General features: G+C 53.2%; 1 protein-coding gene across 2 annotated transcripts in view; it reads right to left on the bottom strand.

The window, feature by feature from the left end:
• The window catches only part of Cacna1a (calcium voltage-gated channel subunit alpha1 A), a 328,905-nt gene that overhangs the window by 192,232 nt on the left and 111,707 nt on the right, over positions 1-24,966 (bottom strand). For both annotated transcript variants that reach the window (XM_076571863.1, XM_076571864.1), the window contains 2 exons: positions 12,520-12,626; positions 11,359-11,498 (listed from right to left, as the gene is read on the bottom strand). In XM_076571863.1, the coding sequence (XP_076427978.1) occupies positions 11,359-11,498; positions 12,520-12,626 (247 nt within the window). The remainder of the gene's footprint in view (positions 1-11,358; positions 11,499-12,519; positions 12,627-24,966) is intronic.

Raw genomic sequence — 24,966 nt, 5'->3', positions numbered from 1 at the left:
GACAAGACAGCTAGCTCTCTGAAGCTCATTGGTTCTCGGTTGAGTTCCTGGTCCAGTGAGGGACCCTGTCTCAAAAACCATGGTGGAGAGCACCCGAAAAGACCAACTCTGGGCTGCACTGGCTCAGCAGCATTCCCTCCCACAGACACAGGCATCCACACAAAGTGAGGTTTGGCAGCCGCTCATCAGGTGGAGAGAGAAAGGCGTGGGCACTGATGCTTCTGAGCAAAGGCCCAAGGCAGAGGAAGCCAAGCAGATGTCGAGAGGATGTTCCAGGCACAGGGAACATGTGGTTGCATCTGAGTGACCAAGGAGCGGGAAAGGAGACAAAGACAAGGAGACAAGGGCTGAGGGGCTGGACCCGGGGACTGCACACAGGATTTGGTCTTTTCTAACGCTGGTGCTCACAAGTGCCCTCTACCGGCTATTCATAGAACAGACCCAGGGAGGGGAGAGCGAGGCGGGCTGAGCCACCGGAGGAGTCCTGTGTACTTTCAGGGCCTCATCATGAGGCTGTAGAGGCACCTCAGGGAGCACACAGTGAAAGCAGAGGCCAGGATGGGGCAGCTGGCCAGTCCAGGTGAGCCAGGATTGGATCGTAAGCCACAGAGGGACGGATGGCATCTAGGAAGATGACGTCACCAAAACATGGGCAGTAAGGAGTGAGCATGGAGACATGGTGCAGAGGCCTGGGGCTCCATTCCCAGAACCTGCCGAGCACGTGCAGAGGGCCCTGGGTCCCCAGTCAAGGGGGTTTCGTCAAGAGCCAGTGGAGGTCCCAGAGACGGGGAGGAGACTGGAGAAGCTGGGAAGGTAAAGACAAGAGAGGAAGGAGAAGGGAATGGCACCCATTCTCTCGGGTGTGAAGCCTGACGGAGTCAATCCAGACGGGAGCCGTAAGTCACAGGACGCGCTGTCACACACTGCCACGGCACAGTCCATCTCATCAGAGAAGGGATCTGGAGCACAGCTCCACGCCTCGGCCACAGTGAAGGTCAGCGCAGCCCAAAGCCCAGGAGAGGTGATTAGAAAGGTCTCCCTTCCACACAAACAACATGGCGTGTGAGGTGACGCTCACTGGCTCAGTCAACCCCCGTGCCAACACGGACCAAGCACCACGCTGAACCTGTGAACACACTCGAGGTCACACATGGTGTGGTAGCACACACCTGTGACCCCAGCAAATGGGCAGACTGAGGTAGGAGAGTATCTAGCTAGCTTAAACTTTGAAGAGTGACTCCTGTCAATCATGCAAACAAGCAATTTGGGCATACTGTCACATTCTTGTCTTTCCAACACTGGGGGGGGGGGTAAAGGCAGAAGAATTGGGAATTCACGGTCACCCTTGGCTACATGACTGGCTCAAGGCCAGCCTGGGCTACATGAGACCTGCATCAAAAAAGAAAGGGGCTGGGAGGAAAACGTATCGGTTGCTGAACAGACTCCTGGAAAATGCAAACTGAATCTGTACCGAGGGCCTTGGGTGGGGGCTGGCCCAACCTGATGGGGTGCAGGTCCACTGTGCTTGGATTCTGTGACTGTCCAGAAGCCTCGGGAAGCCCTGACCTCGGCTATACTACCAAGCTGGAGGGAGAAGAGCCTCATCAAGGCCTGGACAGTTCCTGCTCTGCAGATGGAAGAAAAGCCTTTTCTTAGCAAAGAGCCAGTTGTCGGTTCAGCTGACTCCCCTGGTAGCTCTGTGCCTGGAGGCTGCTGCACCCCGAGGACCACTGCTGTACCCTGGGAGCCACGCAGGCAACTGATGTCTGGGATCTGGCTCTTCTCTTCCTGATGTCCAAACAGTAACCTTCCCTCTACTTCCTGAGCATGAAGAGAAAGAATGTGGTGCCCGTTTAAACCCAGTGAGTGCCCATTGCCGAGCTGCGAGGCTCCAGAGAGTCTCAGCTTTCCTCTCTCGTCTCGATCCCTATGGAGTAAGGAGACAGGCATGACAGGGTGTGACTCTGACACCCTGTCTCACTCATCTCAGCAGGGGTCATATCTGCATCCTCCAGTGTCACTATTAACGTGTGTGTGTGTGTGTGTGTGTGTGTGTGTGTCACACTCATGATCCTTCTGCCTCAGCCTCCCAAGTGCTGAGATCACAATGCTCACTCACACCAGGTCCAGCTTTTGCTTTCTTTTATTTTCTTTCACCTGGAGATGAAACCTAAGGTCTTGTCCACAGAAGACTGAAAATCTACCACCGAGCCACACCACGGCCCTCCCTGGGGATTCTAGGCGGGCGCTGCTGCTCACACCCGGCCCCTCAAATCTGAGGCCCCCACTGGGTTTTCTGCCTGTAGTAACTCGGTCCATCAGCAGCTCTGGCTGTAACTGGGGTGGGAGCTCAGAGCAAGAGGCTCCCTGTGAGCTCTCGCCGTCGGAATGTTGTGAGCTAAGCCTCAGAAAAGTGACAACAAACTCACACTTGTGTGTCTCCCCAAGAGCAATGAAGACTGGTGTGCGCAGCTAGAGCCAAACAAAGCTCCTCAGGGTGACGGGCTGCTGGGGCTGAGGGGGAGCACGTGCCTGGCATGTGGGAGGTCCTGGGTTCCACATCCAGCTTGGCTAAAGGAGGAGGAAGCTGAACAGGAATACTGCCCACCTTTTACCTCGGCCTCTCAGGAGGCCGAGGAAGGAAGATCACAGCCCAGAGGCCAGCCTGGGCTTCCGGGTGAGACTATCGGAAAACAATGTAGTGGTGTCCACACACAGGTGGACCTAGAGACGGAGGAGAGGAGGGAGAGGGGGGAGAGGAGGACGGGGAGGAGGAGGAAGGGGAGGAAGGGCAGGAGGAAGGGGAGGAGGAAGAAGAAGGGGAGGAGGGAGTGAAGAGGAAGGGGGAAGAAGAGGAAGGGGAGGAGGGGGAGGAGGGGGAGGAGGGGGAGGGAGAAGAGGAGGAGGGGGAAATAGATGAAAGGGGAGGAGGAGGGAGGGGGAGGAGGAGATAAATGTGCTTTCCTTTCCTAGACCTCTCTCCATCTCAGCCTGACCCTTGAAGCCCACAGCCCTGTCCAACGTGACGGCCTTGGGTCTCTGGGTCAGGACCAGATCCTTCCCACAAAGACAGAGGTCACCCACTTCCCAGCACCTCTGACCACGACAATACAGTGTCCTGGGCTTGGCAGCCGTGCCCAGGCAACAGGCCCCTCTTCCTTCCTGTTCCACTATTTCCTGTGTCTGCCTCAGCCACCATCCTGCTGCCCTGGGAGGAAGATCATCGCCTGGCAACGGCAGGAACACTGGCCAGATGCCCCAAGTGAGGCAGACTGGCATTTATCTCAGCAACTCAGGAGGACAGCCCAACCCTGTAGACAGACAGACAGACAACAAGGACTCCTCCAGCCCCACAGGGGGGATGGACAAGACAGCCCAATGCTGCACAAGAAAGTCACCAGCAGGCCCTTCCCGGGCAGAGGCCGAGGTGCTATCCAGCGTGCTGAAACCTGCTCCTTCCAAAGCTCCCGATTTCCCTAAGGGTTAACCGGAGATCCTTGGCAGGAGATCCCACCACCAGAATTAGTTGGGGATGATTCATAGAATTGTTCTATGCAGAAGCCTGAAGGAAGGGCTTCGTAAAGTCCCAGTCACCTCCCTGAGCCGCAGGGAAGCTGGATATGTATATACCCACTGCTCAGCTCCTGGGCTGAGGGAGGTCCTGGGGGTGGGTTAAACACCAGGTACAGGGGCTGCCCAGACATTGTGACGCTGCAGAGAGACCTATGGCATGGATGAAGGAGACGGGAGTGTTATGGTGGCTAAGATGTAGCTTGCTGGGAACTACTCAGCCTGGGGTCAAACTCAGGTTCCTCCTGCCTCAGCTTCCCAGGAGTTGATTGACAGGTACACACAGTGAGTGGCCCTTGCCTTACAAAGTGGAGGTGGAATAAGAAATCAGCCCAAACTCGTGTGGGGAGTTTTGCCACCCCCCCTCCCCCCGAGCAGATACACAGAACTCACTTTGCTTTCCCCTCACAACCCTCCAGTGCTCACTGAGGAAGGCCCGGGGCTCGATTCACGCCATGTGTCATTTGCCAGCCATGTGATTCCTGCCACCGCTAAGAAGAAACACACTATTATCACACCTCTTCTCATAAGAAAGCACACACCTAGATGAGGTCAAGGCCCACGGCCAGGGCCAGCGACTCCCACGGCCCTAAAGCCCACGTCTTCACCCCTGGCTCACACTAGCCGGTACACATTTAGTGTGCGGGGGGGGGGGGGGGGGGGGAGCACAGGAGAGCATCTGTGGAGGTCAGAGAATAATCCGCAGGCGCGGGTTCTCTCCTTCCGCCTCGGGGGTCCTGAGGAACTGACATCATCAAGCTCAGTAGCAAGCACCTTCCGCTCCAGACCATCCCATCAGCCCCTCGGCAGTATCCTTTGTACATTTTGTACAATTCTTTTGTACATTTATTCCTCCTTATGCAACCCAGAGAAGGGGAATAAACAAAGGCAGTCCTGGACTTCTCCCCCTAGCGGGCTCGGCTTCAGCTCCCAAGTCGATACCCACGGAACTTTTGACTTTGGAGGAAATCATGCGGGATTTAACCCACCGGTTCTGAATGGAGAGAGCTGCCTTGTTTTAAATCCAGCCCTGTGTGGAAGATATTTAACCTTCACAGCCTCTGTTTCTTCACCCGTGGAATGGGAAGAACTTAGCAGTTAACACACAGACAGGCTGTGTTGACACAACTTGTGATTTTTTTTTTAGCATTGATTCTGTAGCTAATACGAGACAGAGCCAGGCGTGGGGCACAGGCTACTGGGAGGCTAGGGCAGGAGAAACGAAGGTTCAACACCAGCTTTGACTACAAGAGCTCAAGGCCAAACTGGGAAATTTAGTAAGATCCTGTTTCAGGATGAGGGGGCAGGGTGGGGATGCAGCGCTGTGGTAGGGTGACCGCCCGGGACACACACAGCCCTGGGTCCACCCCAGCAGCACAAACAACCCAGAAGAAACACACACAGTTCACAGGTGCGGAGCTAAGCACAGGCCTGAGTCGGAGCCTAACTTGGGCTCATGTGACCCTGGCTCCACATGGCCTCCTAGCAGAGTGACTAAAGTCCCGAGGAGCTTCGGCAGCTGGCATAAGCTGCTTCGCTCTGACACATTCCACTGTGAAGGGCTTGGGAGCCAAAGGGCAGCACTGGACACAAACTGTGAATGTAGTGCGTGGACACAGGAGGTGCTCAGAAGATGGCAGGTAACCGGGGCAGCCACACCGACACCACTCTGTGAGAACTGAGTACAAGTACACGGAACGAGACCCAACAAATCTCACCCAAACTCGGAAAGATCAATGCTCTCATTACGACTTGCATCAAGAAGCATGCAAAGCATTCATTCTACAGTGGGGACGCCCATGGCACTCAGAGTGACCACAAACAACACAACTTGCACATCAGCCTGATGGCTGTGTTTGTTGTTGATTTCAAGACGCTGTTTGTATGTGCAGGCGCCTCAGGGCAGCTACAAAAGAAGAGAAGAGGAGGTGTGGACTCACGATGTGTTTCCTCAGTTGAACAAAGTGGAGTGAACATTAGAGGTTTATGACTTGATGCCTGTGGATTTGTTCCTCAAGTATACAACAGAAAGAGGAAAGGAGGTGAGAGAATTCTCTATGAATTTCCCTTTCTTCTGATTTTTGTTTTGTTTACAGTCTTGTGGATGAAACATGCTCCCAAGCATAGGGGTTGAAAACCAGGGTTTTGCTCATGATTGGCAAGTGATTTACCTAACACTCACTGAGTCATGCTCCCAGCCCCTCACTGGGGGATTCTAAGCCGGTACATGAGCCCTGAGCCAATGTCCCACATGCTACAATGCATTGAGAAAAAGTAACTTGCATAAAGCCACATTGAAATTGAACCCAACACTCTGGATGATCTGTCTCTATCAGCTGATGGCATCCATGTCCTAAACTGTATTCTAGAATATTTGAGGGTCAAAAGGATTATCACGTTCCAAATGCATAATTGCTTGTTTCACTGACCACCTACCAAGCGTGAGGCTTGCTGCTAGGCCCATGACTACCAAACACTGTGTCTATCTCATTCCTGCTGAAGTCTGTGATCCTGTCTTTTTAAAAAACTTATCTATGTGTTTGTTTATTCATTTTGTATGTGTGCATAAGTAAGTGTGTGCGAGTGTGTGTGTGTGCCTGTGTGTGCGCCTGTGTGTGTGTGTGTGTGTGTGTGTGTGTGTGTGTGTGTAGGACGACACCCTGGGGTAGTCTGCTCTCTCTTTCTACCGTATGGGTCGCAGGGATCACAGTCCCCAGGCTGTCATCTATTATGTATCGCCCTATTGTTCCAGCAACCTGTCAGTCATGTGTCTATTACCAATCTGCATCTCCATCATTTATCTCATAACTCGTCTGGGGGCTGGGGAGACGCCTCAGTGGGTGAAGGGTCTGCTGTACGGGCACAAGGACCTGAGTTCGGATCCCCAGCTCCCATGTGAAAACCTGGGCATGGCACTGTGATCCCAGAGAGCGGTGGCGAGTCAGTGAGCTCTAGGTTCTGTGAGAGACCTTGTCTCATAAAAAAAAAAGGGTCGAGTGATTGGGAAAGACACCAGACATCAACCTCTGGCCTCCACATGCACACACATATGTGTGTGCACACATGCATGTAACACACATGCACACACATACAGGCACACTCATACCTAAATATCTGCCTTTATATATATCTCATATGTTATCTATGTGTCTATCACCCCATCTGTTTGTCAATCATTTATTTTTCTATCTAACAACCTATCTTCTATCCCCCTATTACCTGTGTATCCTATCTGTCGTCTGTTACCATCATCTATCTATCCCTCTACCCATCTACCCATCCATTCATCCATCCATCCTCCTCCACCCATTCATCTATCCATCCATCCACACACCCACCCATCCATCTATCTGTCCATCCACACATCCATCTACCCACCCATCCACCAATCCATCCATCCACTCACCCATCAGCCATCCATTCATCCATCCATCCATCTGTCCCCATCCACCCACCCATCCATCCCCATCCACCTATCATCTGTCTCTATCATTTGTCTCCCCGAACATCACAGTATGAACCCTATCACCTCAGACCAGACCCACACAACCCTCATCCCACATTTCCTAGATGTCCATCTCACACATTTTCATTTTAACCTTCAGAATTTCAAATACAATGAAAGTATACTTAAAAAGAAACTGACAAAAGTCACAAAATCAGAATTTCTCCAAGGCCTTTTTTCCCTCTCCTTTCTCAAAGAGAAAAATAAAACAACACCACCCTCCCCAAGGCAGCAACTCCATGGTTAAGATGTTTCTCATCAAATCTCACATAAGACAAAGGCAAAAAGCCCTGGCAGTCCACAAGACACAACCACTGACTGAACCCTGCAGGCTGCTGGGGAATGGAAGACAGCCAGCTAATCAGCAAATGCTCATTAAAGCCGCCACTTGTCTCGATGTCCAATCAACGCCCCAGTCCCCTCCCTCCAGGCAGAATCCAGCACTGATCACCACTGCTGACTGGTGGAGGGCTGCTTTGCAGGACAGAGCCCCAGAGGCCACGCGTGGGGTGTGAGCCCTAGGCAGACAAGGGGGCATGGCTGACCAGATAAACAGGCAAGCAAAACAAGGGGGGAGGGAGAGGGGAGGGAGAGGGAAGGGAGAGGGGAGGGAGAGAGGAGGGAGAGGGGAGGGAGAGGGGAGGGAGGGAAGGAGAGGAAGGGAGGGGGAGGCTGTAAAGAAAGGCTAGGACAAGAGGATGAGGCAGGTACAGTGTGGGAGAAGCATTCAGGGATGGGCAGTGGGTAGGTCCCCCAATCACAAGGAGATGTGAATCAGTGACACATGTACACACTTACACACATGCACAGAGTCAAATACGGCCCAAAGATGCACTCACTCACACTATACACCACACATAAACACACAGACACAGACAGACAGACACACCATATAAACATATACATACAAACATACAAGCACACCACACATACCCAAATACACACACACACACACACACACACACACACACACACACACACACACACACACACACACAAACATACATCATTCTGCTGAAATAGAGAAAAGGGGTGGATACTAACTCTCACCTGACATGGATGCCTGGGACCACATGTGGACCCTCTGTAAGAGCAGTAAGCGCTCTTAATCACCAAGTCTTAACCCCAGTTCCCACCACAGTTTTTACGACAGTCAGCCTGCTGGGTTGTCTAAAGATGAGATCCTTAGCAACAGAAGAGAAAACTTGTCTAATTTCGTGTCAGGTCCCAAGAGCCTGCCCAGGGCACAAGCCACAAGATTTGACATAATGAACAGCATGTCCTCCGTGAACACAAGGACATGCGATCCCGCCCAGGACCCTTACAATATGCCAGCTGCACCAGACACAGACTCGTGAGAACTCCTCTAAGGAGATACAGGGCCTTGAAACAAAGGCAAGGTGACTGGTGGTGGGAAGTGTGTCCCAGATCTGCGGGGGTTGGGCCCGCCAGCCCAGGATGGGATCCATTGCTCGGGTATGGGAGCTGGTGGACCGGTCTAGTCAGTAAAGTGCTGCTGCAGACCTGAGTTCATGTTCCTACAACCCACGTGAAATCTGGGCATGGTTGCAATCCCAGCACTGGGAAGAAGGAGACAGGAGGATACCTGGGACTCCCAGGACACCTAGCCTAGTCTACTTGATTAGCTCTAGGCCAGAGAGACTCTCAGAAAACAAGGTGGGCAGCACCTGAGGAATCACACCAGAGGTTGACCCCTGACCTTACACCCCTGTGCACAGAGGTGCAGGAACATACACTCACACCTACACACACTCCAACTATACACACACACACACACACACACACACACACACACACACACCTACACACTCACAATGCATACACGCACCTACACACATCCACATGCCCACCTACAAATACAAATTTGCACCACACACCTGCACACCCTCACACACTCAATGTATACACTCACATCTACACACATCAGCACCTACACATACAAAAACAAATACCTACAAACACACCCACTCACACCTGCACTTACACAGACACAGACACACACACACACACCTCTACACTCATACCTATATACATTTAGTATATACACTGGCACATACACAGATACACACTCACAGACACCTGCACACTCTTACACCTACACACAGATGCGCACACACAAAAGAACAGGGAAAAAAGAAACAAGCCCATTGTTCACGGTGTTTCCAGATAACGAGATGTGGACTCCGCCCTAACCTACAGATTTACTCTGATGGATTCTTAACGTGCTGGTATTACTGGGAGAAGGGAACTGTCTGGGAAAAGTGGGTCTCTAGGGCCACCTTGCAGTCCTCCCACCCCACCCCATCTCCACCTGTCTCTTCCAGGCTACGGAGAGCACAGAGAAGCCTTCACCCTAGCTCCTGCCACTGCGGCGTTCTGTCCAAGAGCACAAGCAGCCACGGCATGGAGCCTCTACTCCCACCAACCGAAATAAGACCTCCCCCTTCAAGGTGGGTTACGCCAGACATTTGGTTATAATGACAGATAAGATGTGTGACATCCCCCAAAAGTAACAGGACCTGGGGTGGCAGCGGGAGCCACTAGGAAGGACAACATGCCCATAGGAAAGAGAGAAGAAGGGGTCAGGGTAGAGGGGATCCGGCACTGAACAGCTGAGGGACTCAGAGAAGAACAGGAGGGCAGAGAGGGAGTCCCCCACCCCACCCACCCCCAGCCAGTACAAGACTGCCGGGTCCATCCTGGGGGCGTTGTCTAACAAGGTTCTTGGAATCTTTGCAAAGACTGGCTACATAGTGGCTGTCCTAGTTAGCTTTAACTGCCAACCTGACGCAGCCTAGAGTCCCCTGGGGGAGTCTCAGTTGAGGGATTGCTTAGATTAGATTGGTCCGCGGGCAAGCCTTTGTGGCCCTGTCTTGATTGTTAATTGATGTAGGAGGGCAGTGCCTTTCCCTGGGCAGTGGTCCTGAGTTGTAGAAATAGCTTAGCTGAGCACAAGCCAGAGAGAGAGCCTGCAAGCAGTGTTCCTCCAGGGTTTCTGCTTCAAGTTCCTGCTTTGACAGCCCTTAGTGATGAACCGTGGCCTAGAGGTATCAGCAAAATAAATAATTTTCCTCCTCTAAGTTGCTTTTGGTCAGACAGTTTATCACAGCAACAGAATGAAAAGAACACTCCCCAAACCCATCTCCATTTGCTAAGCACAAGCTCACATTCCCCAGCTTCTGTGACTGACTTCTAACCAACATACACTTTTTCTTGTAGTGCTGGAGATCAAACCCAGGACCTCATAGAAGGCAAGAGCTCTATCACAGCCCCATCCACTGGAGTATGAACAGAGGAGTCAAGGTCCAAGTCCTTTTCAGCCTCACAAACTATCCCAGTATCCCCCATGTTCATTTACCATCTGTGGTTTATTGTTAACAGACTCCAAATTGGGGAAAACTGCAGTTTGACACTAAAGAGCCACAATATGGCAAGGGCTCTAGGCTGTCAATCATTTGGGGAGACAAGAGTGCCAAACAGAAAGCACCATTTTCGACTTTTTTATTTTTTTAGACAGGGTTTCTCTGTGTAGCTTTGCACCTTTCCTGGAACTCACTTGATAGCCCAGGCCTCGAACTCACAGAGATCCACCTGGCTCTGCCTCCAGAGTGCTGGGATTAAAGGCGTGTGCCACCACCCGGCCCATTTTTGACTTTCAATGAGTGGCAAACTTCCATTAAGTTGAAGTCATTCTTAGTTTGGAACCATTTGTTGTAGCAGCCAGTGTGGGAAGCGTATATACATTTGCTTTTCAACCACAGCCCATTCCTTGTATCCACATCTGAAAACCCCTTAAAGAAATGAGCAAAACCTATCAAAGTCCAAACCATAAGTTCACGCCACCAGAAACCCTCAGCACACAGTCACCACCATGAAATAAAGGTACCACGTTTCCAAGTAAAGGATGAAATTCACTAATGAGGAGCTCTCAGACACCTTGGTTTGTGGGTTTAAATCCCAGCCCCACTGCTTAGCAGCTGGAGCTTTATCCTTCTTGAGCGGGGGGGTTGGGAATGGGGGCATCTTCTGCCACACTGGGTTATGCTGAGGACAAGACGGTCATGTGCATGAGGCACCGTAGAAGCTGCCAGCTACAGCAGGTCATTGTTTCAGCTCCATCAGACAGCACTCATTACGAGAGACGGTGGAGACACAGAGGTGGTGGGAAGAAGACAGATGTGCACGAAAGGACACTGGGCACAGGTCTCCAGCCTGGGCCACCTTGGGGAGAACATGCTATAGAATGTGATGCAGTCGCCTACCCTGTTAGCACCACGACAAAGTCCATGACATTCCAGCCATTCCTCAGGTAGGAGCCTTTGTGGAAGGCAAAGCCGAGAGCCACGATCTTAATTCCAGCCTCGAAACAGAAGATTCCGATGAAGTATGGTTCCGTGTCATCCTGGAAGGGGGAGAAGGCATCAGTGGCGTGGGTGGTGGAGAGTGGCATGACCCCAAGGCAGCATACCCAGAGATGTGGACCCACCTGCCCCTCCCAACAGGCCGGTGACCAAAGGCTGAGACCTCTGGAACTAAGCCAAAAGGAACACAGTCCAGAAGTTGAGCTGCCTCAGACACTGTGACCCAGTGACAGAACTCTTAGAACAACCCACTGCCTGGGGTAGGAATCCTGCATGCCCACCCTTAGAGACGTGGGTGCTGCCTTGGTTGAGACTTTGGACGCCAAGAGGGCCCAGCCCAGCAGTCACACCTGGTCTAGAATCCACCAGTGAGAAGCCGACAGTGTGGCTACAGGAGCAGAGCTTTTGCCTAGAAGCCCCTCCTGGGGGCAGGGCCACGGCTCAGTCAGAGGCTCAGAGAGCTACCACAGCATGTGCGAGGCAGCCAACGGGTACTAAGTAAACAAACCGAGTCTGCTTCTGGCTCCTGGGAGCACAAAACAGCCCTAAGATGGCAGAGTCGAGACAGTGAACTCGGCACCGATGGGTGCCGAGGCACTGCCAGCACCGAAGCGTTATCACGCCACCCGAGTGCCTGCCTTTCCAGTCATGTAGACCCCAGGCTGTGGCGCTCAGCTCTGGATGAGTCCCAGAACACTTCTGTCAAGGAAGCTGAGCACAGAGGGAAACAAGGGCGTGACTGGGTCCTCAGTGACTGATCTGAGGAGTGGGTTCTCAGTGGCTAGCTGCCCTCTTCTGGGTTTACGTAGAGTCACACTTCTTTTTTCATGAAAATTGTGTTTCTGAGCATAAAACAGAAAGTAGAATTTGGACCGAGTACGAAGTCCTCGTGGACAGTGTGATGGTCACTGTGGCCTGGTGTACACCAGGTCTGCTGGGTTTCAAGGATGGGCCTGGGCAGTGAGGGCTTCCATGTCCACAGGCCACTGATGATTCTGCAAGGCAGGCCTTCTCCACACAGCTCTCAGCCCAGGGACCCAGACCCCTCCACCCATTGCTCACCAGTCGCTCAGACATGGGCGTCTTGTCGTCATCAGGGAGGTGCTGCTCCAGGGCCAGGACGATGCAGTTGGCAATGATGGTGGCCAGGATCATGTACTCGAAGGGAGTGTGAGGGTTAAGGAGCAGACACAGTGGCTTTGTGCCTAGCATCCTGTCCTCTCCCAGCAACCCGGCCCAACACCCTTAGTCCACCCCTTGTGTCCCTCAGCCCATCACACCCCTACCACATCCACGCACACAGCCACCTGCCTCATCTGTCTGGAGAGCACCCTGCGGTTCCCGGCCCTGCACCTGTGACTTTAAAAAGAATGTTCCTATTAGCAGGTACTAGGTACACACAGGGGTCACATTCGGGCCCCTTCCCCTCTCTGTCCCCTCCCACCTAGTCCCCCAGTCCCTCTTCCGGTTTCTTTTCTTTCTTCTCAATGAGTTTAAGGCTGCTCACAGGCAGTGACTTCACCCCTGGAGAAAATGTCACCCCAACTAACTGCTCATAAACCCTCAGGAAAGGATGAAGCTTTAAGATGGCCTCTTTCCTCCACGAAACGGTGCCGACAGGCCCAGTCTTGTGCAGGTACTCACAGCTGCCTTGAGTTCAAGTCCACAGCATGCCACACCCCACCCATCCTTTCATTCTCTGTATCCACCCCGCACGCAGCACATCACTACAGATGCTGTGGCTCTGTGACGGCTGCAGCACACACGGCATCCCCAGCAACCACCGCAGGACCAAAGGCGGAAGAGAGCAAAGTTCCCGGACTCACAGAGACACACAGACCACACCAGACAGTGCCACGGTGCGGGGAGCATGGCCCTCTGCATGAGTGTGCCAGCATCCAGGAATCCAACCGGCCGGAGATGAAAAGTATTCAGAGAGAAAAGTGTGTCAGGCTGAGCGCTTATGTACAGACCCTGAACAACCCACTGCAGCAGCTAATGAGAAGCGAGCCTCCACGTCAGGTCCATGTCACCCAGAGATGAGCTGGCATCTCTGGGAGGAGGTGTGCAGGTCTGGTAGGCAGGGCTTGAATGTCTGCAGGTTTGGGTATTCCTGGGGTCCAGGAACTGACCCACTGTGAACACAGAAGGATGACAACGGGTCACACCTATAGTAAGATGGCAAATGCTATGGAGAAGAGGCAGGAAAGAGACTCAGGAAACACAGTGGCCAGGCTCTGGGAGATGGCGCACTCTGTAAAATGCCTGCCGTGAAAGCACACGGATCCCAGCTGAAGGCCCAGCATCCCCGTGACGATGGGTGTAACAGTGCACATCTGAACCCAGTACCGGGGAGCTGGGTGTGGATACCAGTGCCCATCTGAACCCAGTACCGGGGAGCTGGGTGTGGATACCATTGCCCATCTGAAACCCAGCACCCCCGTGACGATGGGTATACCAGTGTGCATCTGAAACCCAGCACTGGGGAGCTGGGTGTGGATACCAGTGCACATCTGAACCCAGCACTGGGGAGCTGGGTGTGGTTCCCAGAGCTTACCAGCAATCTATCTGCAACAGGGGACTCGAGGTTTACCGAGATACTCTGTCTCAAAACTCAGGTGCAGAGAGATTGAAAACGGTGCCTGGCGCTGACCTTGCAGACCTCTAACTTCTGTGTGCACACACCCACACACGTAAAAACTCTCTCTCTCTCTCTCTCTCTCTCTCTCTCTCTCTCTCTCTCTCTCTCTCTCTCACACACACACACACACACACACACACACACACACACACCAGTGGTCTGTGTGACACCCAAAGCCTAAGCAACAAAAGAAAAATGGATATTTTCCAGCAAGATGGCTCGCTCAGTGGGTGAAGGCACTGAGTTCGAGTCCTGAGCTGGATCCCAGAACCAACACGGTGGAAGGAGAGAAATGACACTTGAAAGTTGTTTTCTGACCTCCATCCATGAACCGTGCACATGTGTTCGCACACGCTCATGCACACATACACACACATAGACACACGCGTGCAGCGTGCATGCAAGGCCCCTCTCCTGCAGATTAAAAAAAAACACCACAGGGAGGTACTAGCTCTCACCCCCACAAAAACAGCAGGAAGTAGAACAAAGCTAGCTAGAGAGCACCAAGTGCTGGGGAACCGGGGGCCCAGGACCCTGTGCACTGCTTCAGGGAGCATGAGGCTGTGTGGCTACCTTGAAAATGAGCCTGGCACTCCTGAAGAAGGTTAAACATGGAGTTACCACCCCACACCAGTGGTAATTCTACTCTGAGATACAGAGCCCAAAGAATGAGAAAATCAGAACTCAAACACTGCTATGTGAATGGCGGTAGCACATTCTCGACCTGCCAAAAGGTAGAAGTCACCTACTCGGGCACGGCTGAACCGGCAGGTGCGAACAGGGAGGGTGAGCTCTGTCCAGTGTGGACTGCGGCTCAGCCCTAAAAAGCCATGCACCGATACGTGGACAACCTCGAGAACACGAGGCTGAGTGAGAGGAACAGGGCACAAAGGAACAACATGGCCACTGTGTGCAGAATACACAGACTCAGAAGATCTTCAAAGCAGCTTCCTGGAGGCTGGGGGGTGAGAAGGGGAGGGTAATGGCTTCATGTGAGGGAACTAGATACACAGTTGCACCATACCCGGACTGTACTAAAAGCCAAGGGATTAGTCACTTGAAAACATTGCAGGCATTTAGGAGGCAGAGACAGAAATATCTCTGTGGTTTTAAGGCCAGCCAGGTCTATATAGCCAGTTTCAGGCCAGAGAGGGCTACAAGTGAAATTCCGTCTTGGGGTGGGGGTAGGGTGCTGGAGACACGGCTCACTAGAAAGAGTGTGGAGGACCCAAGTTCAGTTCCTAGGACCTGACACCTTCTGGGCTCCATGAAACTTCTCTCTCTCTCTCTCTCTCTCTCTCTCTCTCTCTCTCTCTCTCTCTCTCTCTCTCTCTCTCTCTCCACACACACACACACACACACACACACACACACACACACACACACACACACAGTCTTTCGTTGGCTGAAGAGATGGCTCGGCACAGCCATTAAAGGGTGAGCCTCACAACCAAAGGGAATAAAAAGTAGTCAGAGCAGGCATCTCAGAAGGGGATCTGACAGTACTTGAGAGAAGGGAAGTACCCTTTCCCTCTGTCTCTCTCCCTCACCCCAGGAACTGTCTGTTAGTTCCCATGAGACCTCAGCACTTGGGAGGAGCCATGTTGTTGCTCCACCTCAACACACACATTAGTTCACAGAGAACACCTTAGTTCTCTCAGAAGAAACCCTAGTGAGCGGGACTAGCAATCTTGGAGCTGGAAGGCTGAGCATGAACAAGTGGATGTCAGACATGCAACCACAGCACTCAAGGACAGGGACAATTGGTTCCCAGCCTCACACAGTGCCTGAGCGGGCACTGTCCTGGCACTGTGGGGAGTGGAGTAGCATGCATGATTCTTGCCATCTGCAACACCAAATGCATCATGTGAGCCCCCAAGGACAGTGTGTCTCCTATTCCGAGCTGGGAGAACCTGGACCCCCTCAGTGTATCTCTTTGAGAAGTTGATTAGCTTGATCTCCCCTTTGAATCTAGATCTGTTCGGCAGTTTGCCTGAGTTTTTGAGGCTGGGTCTCAATCTGTAGCCTTGAACTGGGAGCCTCCTGCCTCAGCCAATTTTCCAGATGGAAAGGAAAAGGAGGAGGCAGCAAATGTAGGAGAAAGCATCTCAGGAAGGCGGCAAAGTCCGGCCTTTTCTGTTTGGTGTCAGCCTCACTGCCCAGCTGCAAACAGCAATTTAGGAAGACAATAAAAGCGCCTCACAGCCCATCAGTGACTGGCTTCTTGCCTCTCAGTGCCACTCACTAGTCCCAGAACAAAGCGCTGCAAAGACTCCCCTCTATCTCACCCTGCAGCCTGGAAAACAGAGCCAATATTTGCACACAGAGAAAGCAAGGCCAAGCCCTCGCTGGCAATTGGAATGAGACGCGCGTCCTCTCTCAGCCTGGGTGGCTGGCTGCTTCTTCGTGGAGCGCCATCTCCCTCTGGCATTCCTTGGCTTCCTGTCCCCAGATGGCTGCCGTGGAACTGCCTTCGCAGCAGCTGGCACCACGTTTAGGTGGTGCTGTGTCAGCACGGTTCCCACTGCCCGGGGTTCAGATCCCAGAATCCCCCAGGTCCGAAAGGAAGGCTTGGCGTGCGGAGGAGTGGAAGCGAGACTCCGTCCTTTTGTAACTTCATTGTATTTTATTTACCAGTTTCGGCAGGGTTGAGGATGGAACCCTAGGCCTCATGCGTGCTAACAAGCCACATCAGCAGCCCTCTTCCTACTTTTTATTTCAGGACAGGATCTAGCGCAGTCACCCAGGATCGAGGTTGCTCTGTAGCCCAGGCAAGCCTTACACCTGCAACTCTCCTGCCTCAGCCTCCCGAGTCCCTGGAATGACAGACCCATGTCTCCCCAGGCTCAGCTCCTGATGCTATTTCCTTTTCTTTTTGTCAAATCTAAACGCACACACTCCCAAGTGTCATTTCATAGACCCCGAGTGTGAGTCAGTGATAGTGGCCGTATGCTCTGGCCACGCAAAGCAAGCTTTCAACATCATGGGCATATGGCCCTTTAAGGAGCAGTCTGAGTGAGGCCTGCATTCACTTGCTGAGTCAGGAGGAGCTTCTAGAGCTTCTAGGCTGTGTGCTGGCACAGTTCAGGCTCTACTTCAGGGTGAGCGGAGCTGGGGCTCAGAGCTTTGAGTCCTCTCAGGAGGAGGGGCTCTTCCTTTTCCTCCCAATTTTCTTTTCTTTTCTTTCTTTCTTTTCTTTTCTTTTTTTTCCCAAGACAGGGTTTCTCTGTGTAACTCTGTGCCTTTCCTGGATCTCGCTCTGTAGACCAGGCTGGCCTCGAACTCACAAAGATCTGCCTGCCTCTGCCTCCCGAATGCTGGGATTAAAGGTGTGCACCACCACTGCCCGGCCCCTCCCAATTTTCACCTCCACATCCAGATTCCCAGTGAGCCCAAGAGTCCCAGATCTCACCACTCAGGCCAGGGAGCTTGGGGGCAGATGACTCCAGTTTGTAGTATGTGCAAGCACTCATAGCCTTTCAACAGGTCTCGTCTCAGTTGGAAGAAAAGCCGGGGCCGTCCGCTGTCCAGGAGCCTTCACTGCCGCCCTTGACCTGCCTCTCCTATGCTCTGTTTTGGTCATGCAACTCCACCCACGATGCCTCCACATTTTCTAGGCACCCCAGGCACGTTTGAGCTACAGGACCTTTACATGCGCTGTTCACACTTGTGGAAGATTTTCTGCAGATGCCGACAGGATGGCCTCCCTTGCGTCCTCTGGGTTTCTCCCCAAGGGTCACTTCTCTCAACTTTTCTGTTGAACTCACCCACATGCCGTAGTTAAGGGACCACCACTGCTGGTCACTATCTTGCCCATTGTCTCCCCCACTAACCAGGCCTGATGCAGGCAGGGGTTCGCTCTGGCCTCCTTTGCTCGTGGGTTTGTGCGGTTCCCTTAAGAAAACATGTGCTCTACAGCACGTAGCTCATCAGCGGGAAAGGGGGAGGGGAGCAGAGGTTTCTGCAGCTCCTGTTCACTCCTCCCTCACCTTAGACCAAGCCCCCAGGGACATGTGACGTCTATGATGAGGGACCTGGGGAGACGAGGGCCCTGGCTAAAGTATCTGCTTCACACGCATGAGGCATGACTTCAATGACCGGAAGCCACGGAAAAGCCAGGCCTGTCACCCTAGCGCTGGGGAGGCAGGGACAGGTGGACCCCTGGGGCTGAACTGGTGATCTCCAGGTTAGAAAGAGATCCTGTCCCAAAGGAGATGGACAATGTTTCTAAGGATGACACCCAAGGTCACACAGAGAACTCACACAGGCAAACACAAATTTTTAAAAAGCCACTTGTAGAGCTAGAGAGACGGGTCAGTGGTTAAAAGCCCTGTTGCTCCCACAGAGGACCCAGGTTCAATTCCTGGCACCCACACGGTGGATCATAAGCACCTATAACTCTAGTTTCAGGGAATCTGATGCCTTCTTCTGAACCCCAAGGGCACTGGGCATGTACATGGTATGCATACACATATTCAAGCAAAACACTCATACACATAAAAAAAAATAAAAATCTAAAAGAAATGTTAAAGCCCTTCGAAATGAGTTCCTGCCATGAAAAGAGGGGAAGAGCCTGAGGCAGAGATGGAAGGTTGCTCCTCCTGGAGAGGAGCTGGGAGAAGAGCCTCCTCGGCCTGCCGCCTGTACGGGATTTGCGGGTTCTAGCTCACACTGGACGCCTGTGCTGGCCGCACTGGCCCATGGGCACTCGGGAGAGGAAGTCACCATGTCAGCAGGTCTGGAGTCCTCGGGCAGTGAGCAGTGGGAAGAAGAGAAGCCGTCTGCTGGGAAGCCAGGCTGCCTCCCCACTGGCCCCAGACCCCTCAAAAGGCCTCATGGGACCCACCGAGAGCATCCTGGTAGGAGACTCTGGAAACCACTGAGAACAGCTTGGGGAGAGGCGGGCTGCGTGCACTCCCAGGGCCTTGTCTTTCGGGACAAAGTGGACATGGCAGTGGGGACCCAGCCCTCAGAAGTCTTGGGGCAGGACCCAGTCTTCCAGTCTGCTCCCGTGATGCCCTCCACGTCAGCCCCAGCCTTCAAGGAGGTCTGGTGACTCAGGTGACCCTGTCCCCAGCAGAGTTTTACAAGGGGCAAGCGCTGCAGAGACGCTCAGAATGCGTCGACCGGTCCGCAGGAGCCCCACACACCGGCTCTCACAGGAGCGACCTGATAGCCAGCTCGCACTGATTTCAGCTGCCAGCGGGACAGCGAACACCTTTGAGCCCTGGGTGTCTGAGACCCGGTGCTCGCCACGATAAGCACAGGCTGCCATATTCTGCCACCACCGCTGAATGAGGCACTGGGCCCAGATGTTCCAGGTCTGTTCACAGCTCAGCCACCAGGGCACAGCACTGACAGGACCCTACAGTAGGCCATGTGACCGGGGCTGTGCCCCTTGACATCTTCACCCATTTTTGGATGAAATCAAGGTTTAGACGGGTTTCTTAAACTTGGTGAGGGTCACAGAAGAGGCAGGAGGGCGGGGCTTACACGGCGGCTCACACCACAGCCCACACATTCTCTCTTTGGGTCTGACACAGCCACGTGAGGTAACGCTGAGCCGTGCCCCAAGCCTGGTTACTAGCCTGGCTGCTATAGCTTCGTGAGTCAGACCCACTGTGAGACGCTTGCCTTTGTTCTTCTCTTTGCAGTGCCTGAGAGAGAAGGAGAGCTCACGGATGTCAGCCGAGCGCTCTGGCACTGTGCAGCTCAGCCCTCACGTGCCATGCTTTGAAGCATCACTTTGCTTCTGTTCAAAAATCAGAATGAGGGGTTTTGATTTTTTTTTTTGAGACAGGGTGTTGCAATGTAGCTCAGGCTGGCTCTCTACTGGTGGTGCTCTGACCATACCCTCTCACGTACACGGCTCACAGATGCGCTGCACCGTGCTTAGCCTTGCACTTGAAATGTTAGCCAAACAGATTATATCTCACCCAAGATCTAAGTGACTGCTACTATTAATTCATTCATCAATGGTGCGGGGGATCATCCAGAGCCTCACACACACTGGCAGATGCTCTATGGCCCAGCCACAGTCACAATCTAATTCCCCAATGATCAACCACTGTGTGCAGGCCACATCTTGTAAGCTCATCGGAAATGAGTCGCTGTGAGCGACCGGTCCAGCTCTCACCAACTTCACAGAGTCTCGAGTTCTCAGGCAGGCCTTGGAACTCTTTAGTCTGCGGCACCACTCACAGCAAAGCCAGAAAAAGGCTTTCTACCCTGTGTCCAGCAGTGGTCCCAGGAGACACCCTAACAGAAGGGCAGGCAGGGACATTCAGCACCATGGCCAGCGGCCAATGGCCTGGTTCTACGGACGCTGCTGAGGAGGGCAAGTAGCGTGCTGGAATAGAGTTCAGCTCCAGAGCTCCGGCTGGTCTCTGTAAGACTTGCATTTCACCTCCAGGGTGAAGGAGGGGACAGATTCACAATGTCTTTAAGAACATGAGTAGATAGCTGATGTGGTGATGCAAGTACTAATCCTTCCCCAGCACTTTCAAGGCAGAGACTGGCTGTCTCTGTGAGTTCAAGGCTGGACTGGGTTACATAGAAAGTTCCAGGCAAGCCAGGGACACAGTGAGACTCTGTCTCAAAAAAAGAAAGAAAGAAGGAAGAAAGGGAAGGAAGGAGGGAGGGAGGGCAAGAGGGAGGGAGGGAGGGAGGCAGGGAGGGAGGGAGGGGAAAAAGAAAGAAAGAAAGAATTTAACTTGGTTTGACATGCTTTTTGTTTCATATTATCCAAGGGATTCCAAAGCTTTGGTTCTGAAAAAGTCTCCTGGAGGGCAGACAGACCCGTGTGCATTCAACACTGGGAATGTGTGCACGGAAATCCTAGAGCAGGGACAGATCGGGAGGTGGGAGGGCTGTGAGTTCGTGGCCGACCTCGAGGGCTACAGAGTAAGCCTGTACCCCAGCTCTCCTCACGCCCCCAAAAATGGCCCAGTGAACGTTTCAAGGGCTTTTGAGTCAGAGGTGGCTCTGACTTGGGTAAAAACAATGCTTCCCTGGCCTCAGTTTCCCCAGGGTGAGCTGTGAGAAGCAGCCACAGTGAGTTCTCAACAGTCAGCGATGGTTTCTACTGCTGTTTCCTGTTCCTCAAAGACCAGAACACTCAGTACGCTGTGAACACAGAGACAGCTTCGTCCCATCGTAGCCAAGCAGTGGAGTTTGTCGTGTTTAACAGCAACCGCGGCTACCAGCACTGCTCCCTCGTTCTTCTCCCTCTCCCTCCCCTCCCCACATCCCTCCCTCCCCTCCCCACGTCCCCCTCTTCCCTTTCTCCTCTTTCCACCTCTTCTTTCCCACCCCCATGTAGCCCAGCCTAGGCTGTGCACTGCACTCACCCCACTGAGGGTGACATTTATGTGATGCATTTGTCTATTGGGTCAATTGCCCTCACTAGAACGACAGTCCCATGAGGGCAGGACCTGAGCTCATTCTAGGCCACATCCCAAGCATTTTTGTGAGCGTAGGACACACAGACACTGATCAATAAATACAACTAACCAAACAAAAGCCCAAAGGAGCACATTCCCCCTCGCAGGCCTGGCGTCAGCAGCCTCCTCTAACTTGCTGGGCCTCACACCATCCTGGACACACTACGGCCAGCCTAACAATACGATGGGGCCAGTCCTTCTGAAAGGTTGCAAATCATGAGCGGCTGCCTCGCCATTTATTCCACACTCTCCCAGCACTTCAGCTGGTCTCCATTACTGGCAAAGCAGGTCTGACTACTTGTCTCCGTGTGCTTGTGAGAATTTCAGAGCTACAAAGGGAAGGTCTGAGGGAGTGGATATCTGACATTCATTCTCATGTGAACCACCCTTGGATTTACAAGGCTGTAATTTTTCCATTAAAATAAAGTTATATGAGGGGCAGGCAGGATGGCTCAGTGGGTAAAGGTGCTTGCTGCCAAGCCTGACATCTGAGTTCAATCACAGGACCCACATCATGGAAGGAGAGAACAAAAGCCCACGAGTTGTCCTCTGGCGCGCGCACACACACACACACACACACACAATGTAAAAGAAATGTAAGTGCTAGGAGGAGCTGGGGAGAAGACTTGGGGGCAAGCGATTCCTGAGCACAGCACCTGGCTCTGGGGTCCACCCTAATCCCTCCTCCCAAAGTGACTGCATGGTCACATTTATATCATCTGAAATTAAATCCACAGTTCAACTGTACAAAAAAAGCTGAAACATGGAAGAATCAACACTCCCCTACACAGACACACTCACACCCACCCACCCACAGACAGACACACTCACACATATGGTCTAGAAGTTTCCACCTCAAGCAAGTAAGGTTACCATCGTCCCTCCCAATCTCCACTGGCAGCACCAAGAACTAAAGTCCTGAACAGTATCTGGTCCGGTCTGGTCCACTCCTCCCTCTCCACCCACCCCTCCCCCAGCCCACTCCCCTCCCTCCCCCTTCCCCCAGTCCACTCCCCTCCCTTCCCCACCCCTCCCCCAGCCCACTCCCCTCCCTCCCCCACCCCTCCCCCAGCCCACTCCCCTCCCCCCACCCCTCCCCCAGTCTTTCTAGGACAGTTTCATGTTGCCTCCTCCCTTAGCCCCATCTTATCATGAACCATGTCTCCTCCAGCTCTCCAGACACCAGCTCCCTCCACGGCATGCTGCCCCAGATCCTTCTCTGGAGCCATGACCTTCTCTCTATTTCTCTTAAATACAAGCCAGCACCCACCTGAACTCACAGGGCCCTTCTCTGGCCTCCCTGCCAACCTTGACCCCTCTAACCCACACTCTCTTTCTTGGCCCTCCCAGAGGGCACCCATCCCAGAGGGCGCCCACCTGTTTTGAGCTGCTGCACATTCCCAAAGAACACCAACTACCTAGGCTGACCCTGGACACAGCCTTAGGCCACAGAGGGCCACTGATGAATCCCCAAGTTCCCGTGGGAGAGGCTGTGGTGAACCTCTGCTCAGGGACAAGAATGTGACCTTGGGAGAAAGCACTCTTCTCCCCCCAGTACAAGTCCCACCCCACTATCCTTCAGACAGCAGCAACAGCCACACCCTCCTCCAGCCCCTCCCACTCTTCTGTGCTCTGCAGGCCCAGCTGGCACACCCTCTCAGCATGGACTCTCCCAGTGAGACCACCTGCAACCTCCTCGGCCAAACCTCAGGATGCTTTGACCAATCTAGCTTATCTTTCTGTCCATCCATCCATCCATCCACCACCTTGTCATCTGTCTGTGGATAACCACCACCTATCTACCTAACCCATCATGTAATGACCCTCCACCCATCGTCTATCATCTACCAGGGCTCAGTCTAAGCTATCAGCCCTCCATGTGTGTGAGGCGGGGTCTGGCTGTTGCCTAGGCTGGCCAGTCTCAGTCCTCCTCAGCCTCCCAGGTCTTGGGGCTGCGGGTCTGGCCTCCACCTGGCTCTCATGAGCTGTCTGCTCTGAGGGCTGCCTTCTGGTGTTCCTTTGCGATCCTCCTGGCCTCCTGGCCTCTAATCCCAATGTTTCCTTTCACCTTCCCTTTGTTCCACCAAATCTCTACAGGGCTCAGTCCTGGGCAACCGTTCCTTCCCTGCATGGCTTTGAACCCATGAGCTGTGTGTCTGTCTGTCCACTCCACCCACTCTCTCCGTCCATTCACACGATCGTTCTTCTACCCCTCCCCCTATCCATCCATCCCGCAGTGTAGCTGGGTGTGCACATCTATGTTTATCACCTCTCTGTCCGCAAGTCTGTCCTTGCCCTCTTCTGGGGAATCTTACGCGTTTCTGTGGTTGGTATTCTCTGCTGCTCCAAACAGAACGTACACCATCTTGCTCAGCGTCCACAGAGGGCAGGCTTAGTGTGAACCCACAGCCCGCCCCCCCCCCCCCCCCCCGCCCCGACCCTGGCCTTCTGGTGAGTACGGACAATGAGACATCAAGAAGACTGGAGGAAAGGAAAAAGACCCAGGGTCTCCTCACTTTCTCCTGCCCAGTGTGGCCCTAGCGATGGCTGGAGTCCCCTTGTGCCTCCTCAGGGGACCCTCACACGCTGCACAGCATCTGTTTTCATCTCCCAAGGCTGCCACAGCAAACTGCCGACCCAGGGTGGAGGTCATGAGCTCAGCATCTGCAGAAGGCCCAGGTTAAAGCGAAGGCTTAGCCTCAGGGCAGGCACTGGAGGTGGGGGCACCTTTCAGAGCAACAGCCCTAGTCAGGGTGAGGCAGGAAGACCAGGGTCATGAGTTCCAGACCAGCCTGGGCCACACAGTGAAGACAGAGGAGTGGGGGGGGGGAGGAAAGGAGGGAGGAGGAAGGGGGGAAGAGGTGGATCCTAGGGGAAGTGGGGTCACTGGAGAAGTGCCCTTGAAGGGCACTGTGGACTCAGCTGGCCCTCTCTCTTTCCTTATTTTTGACTCCAGATGTAAGCCATGTCCTTTACCAGAGGCCCCAAGACATGCAGCCATTCAGTCCTGAAACGGAACCAGCAGAATCATGAGCCAAAATTAACCTTTTCTCCTCATAAGTTAATTGCCTTGGATATTCTGCTATGGTGACAGAAAGCTGATGAATACAGTAACTCAAAACAATGGAATCTGAGTCTCTCAATGTTGCAGAGGCCAGCTGTCCAAAATCACAATGTCAGCAAGACTGAGCCCCTTCCCTCTTCCCACCATGGCTGCCTGGTCACTTTCTTGTCTCTCTGCATGTCATGGGAGCAATTTGTGACTTGCATGCCTGGGTTCTCTCACACTGGGCACAGTGCCCTGGCACCTGAGGTATGAGGGACAAGCCGGCCACCCCGTCAGGTTTCCTATGTGGTCACTCTGTGTCCAGCTGGGAACACTGTTCTGGGAGTCTGTGGACCCTGAAGGAGGCAGAGGCCACTGGA

Source organism: Peromyscus maniculatus, chromosome 5 (assembly GCF_049852395.1).
Source record: "Peromyscus maniculatus bairdii isolate BWxNUB_F1_BW_parent chromosome 5, HU_Pman_BW_mat_3.1, whole genome shotgun sequence".
Taxonomy (NCBI): Eukaryota; Metazoa; Chordata; class Mammalia; order Rodentia; family Cricetidae; genus Peromyscus; species Peromyscus maniculatus.
The sequence above is the reverse complement of the archived record's forward strand: the minus strand, read 5'-3'. Positions and strand labels throughout refer to the sequence as shown.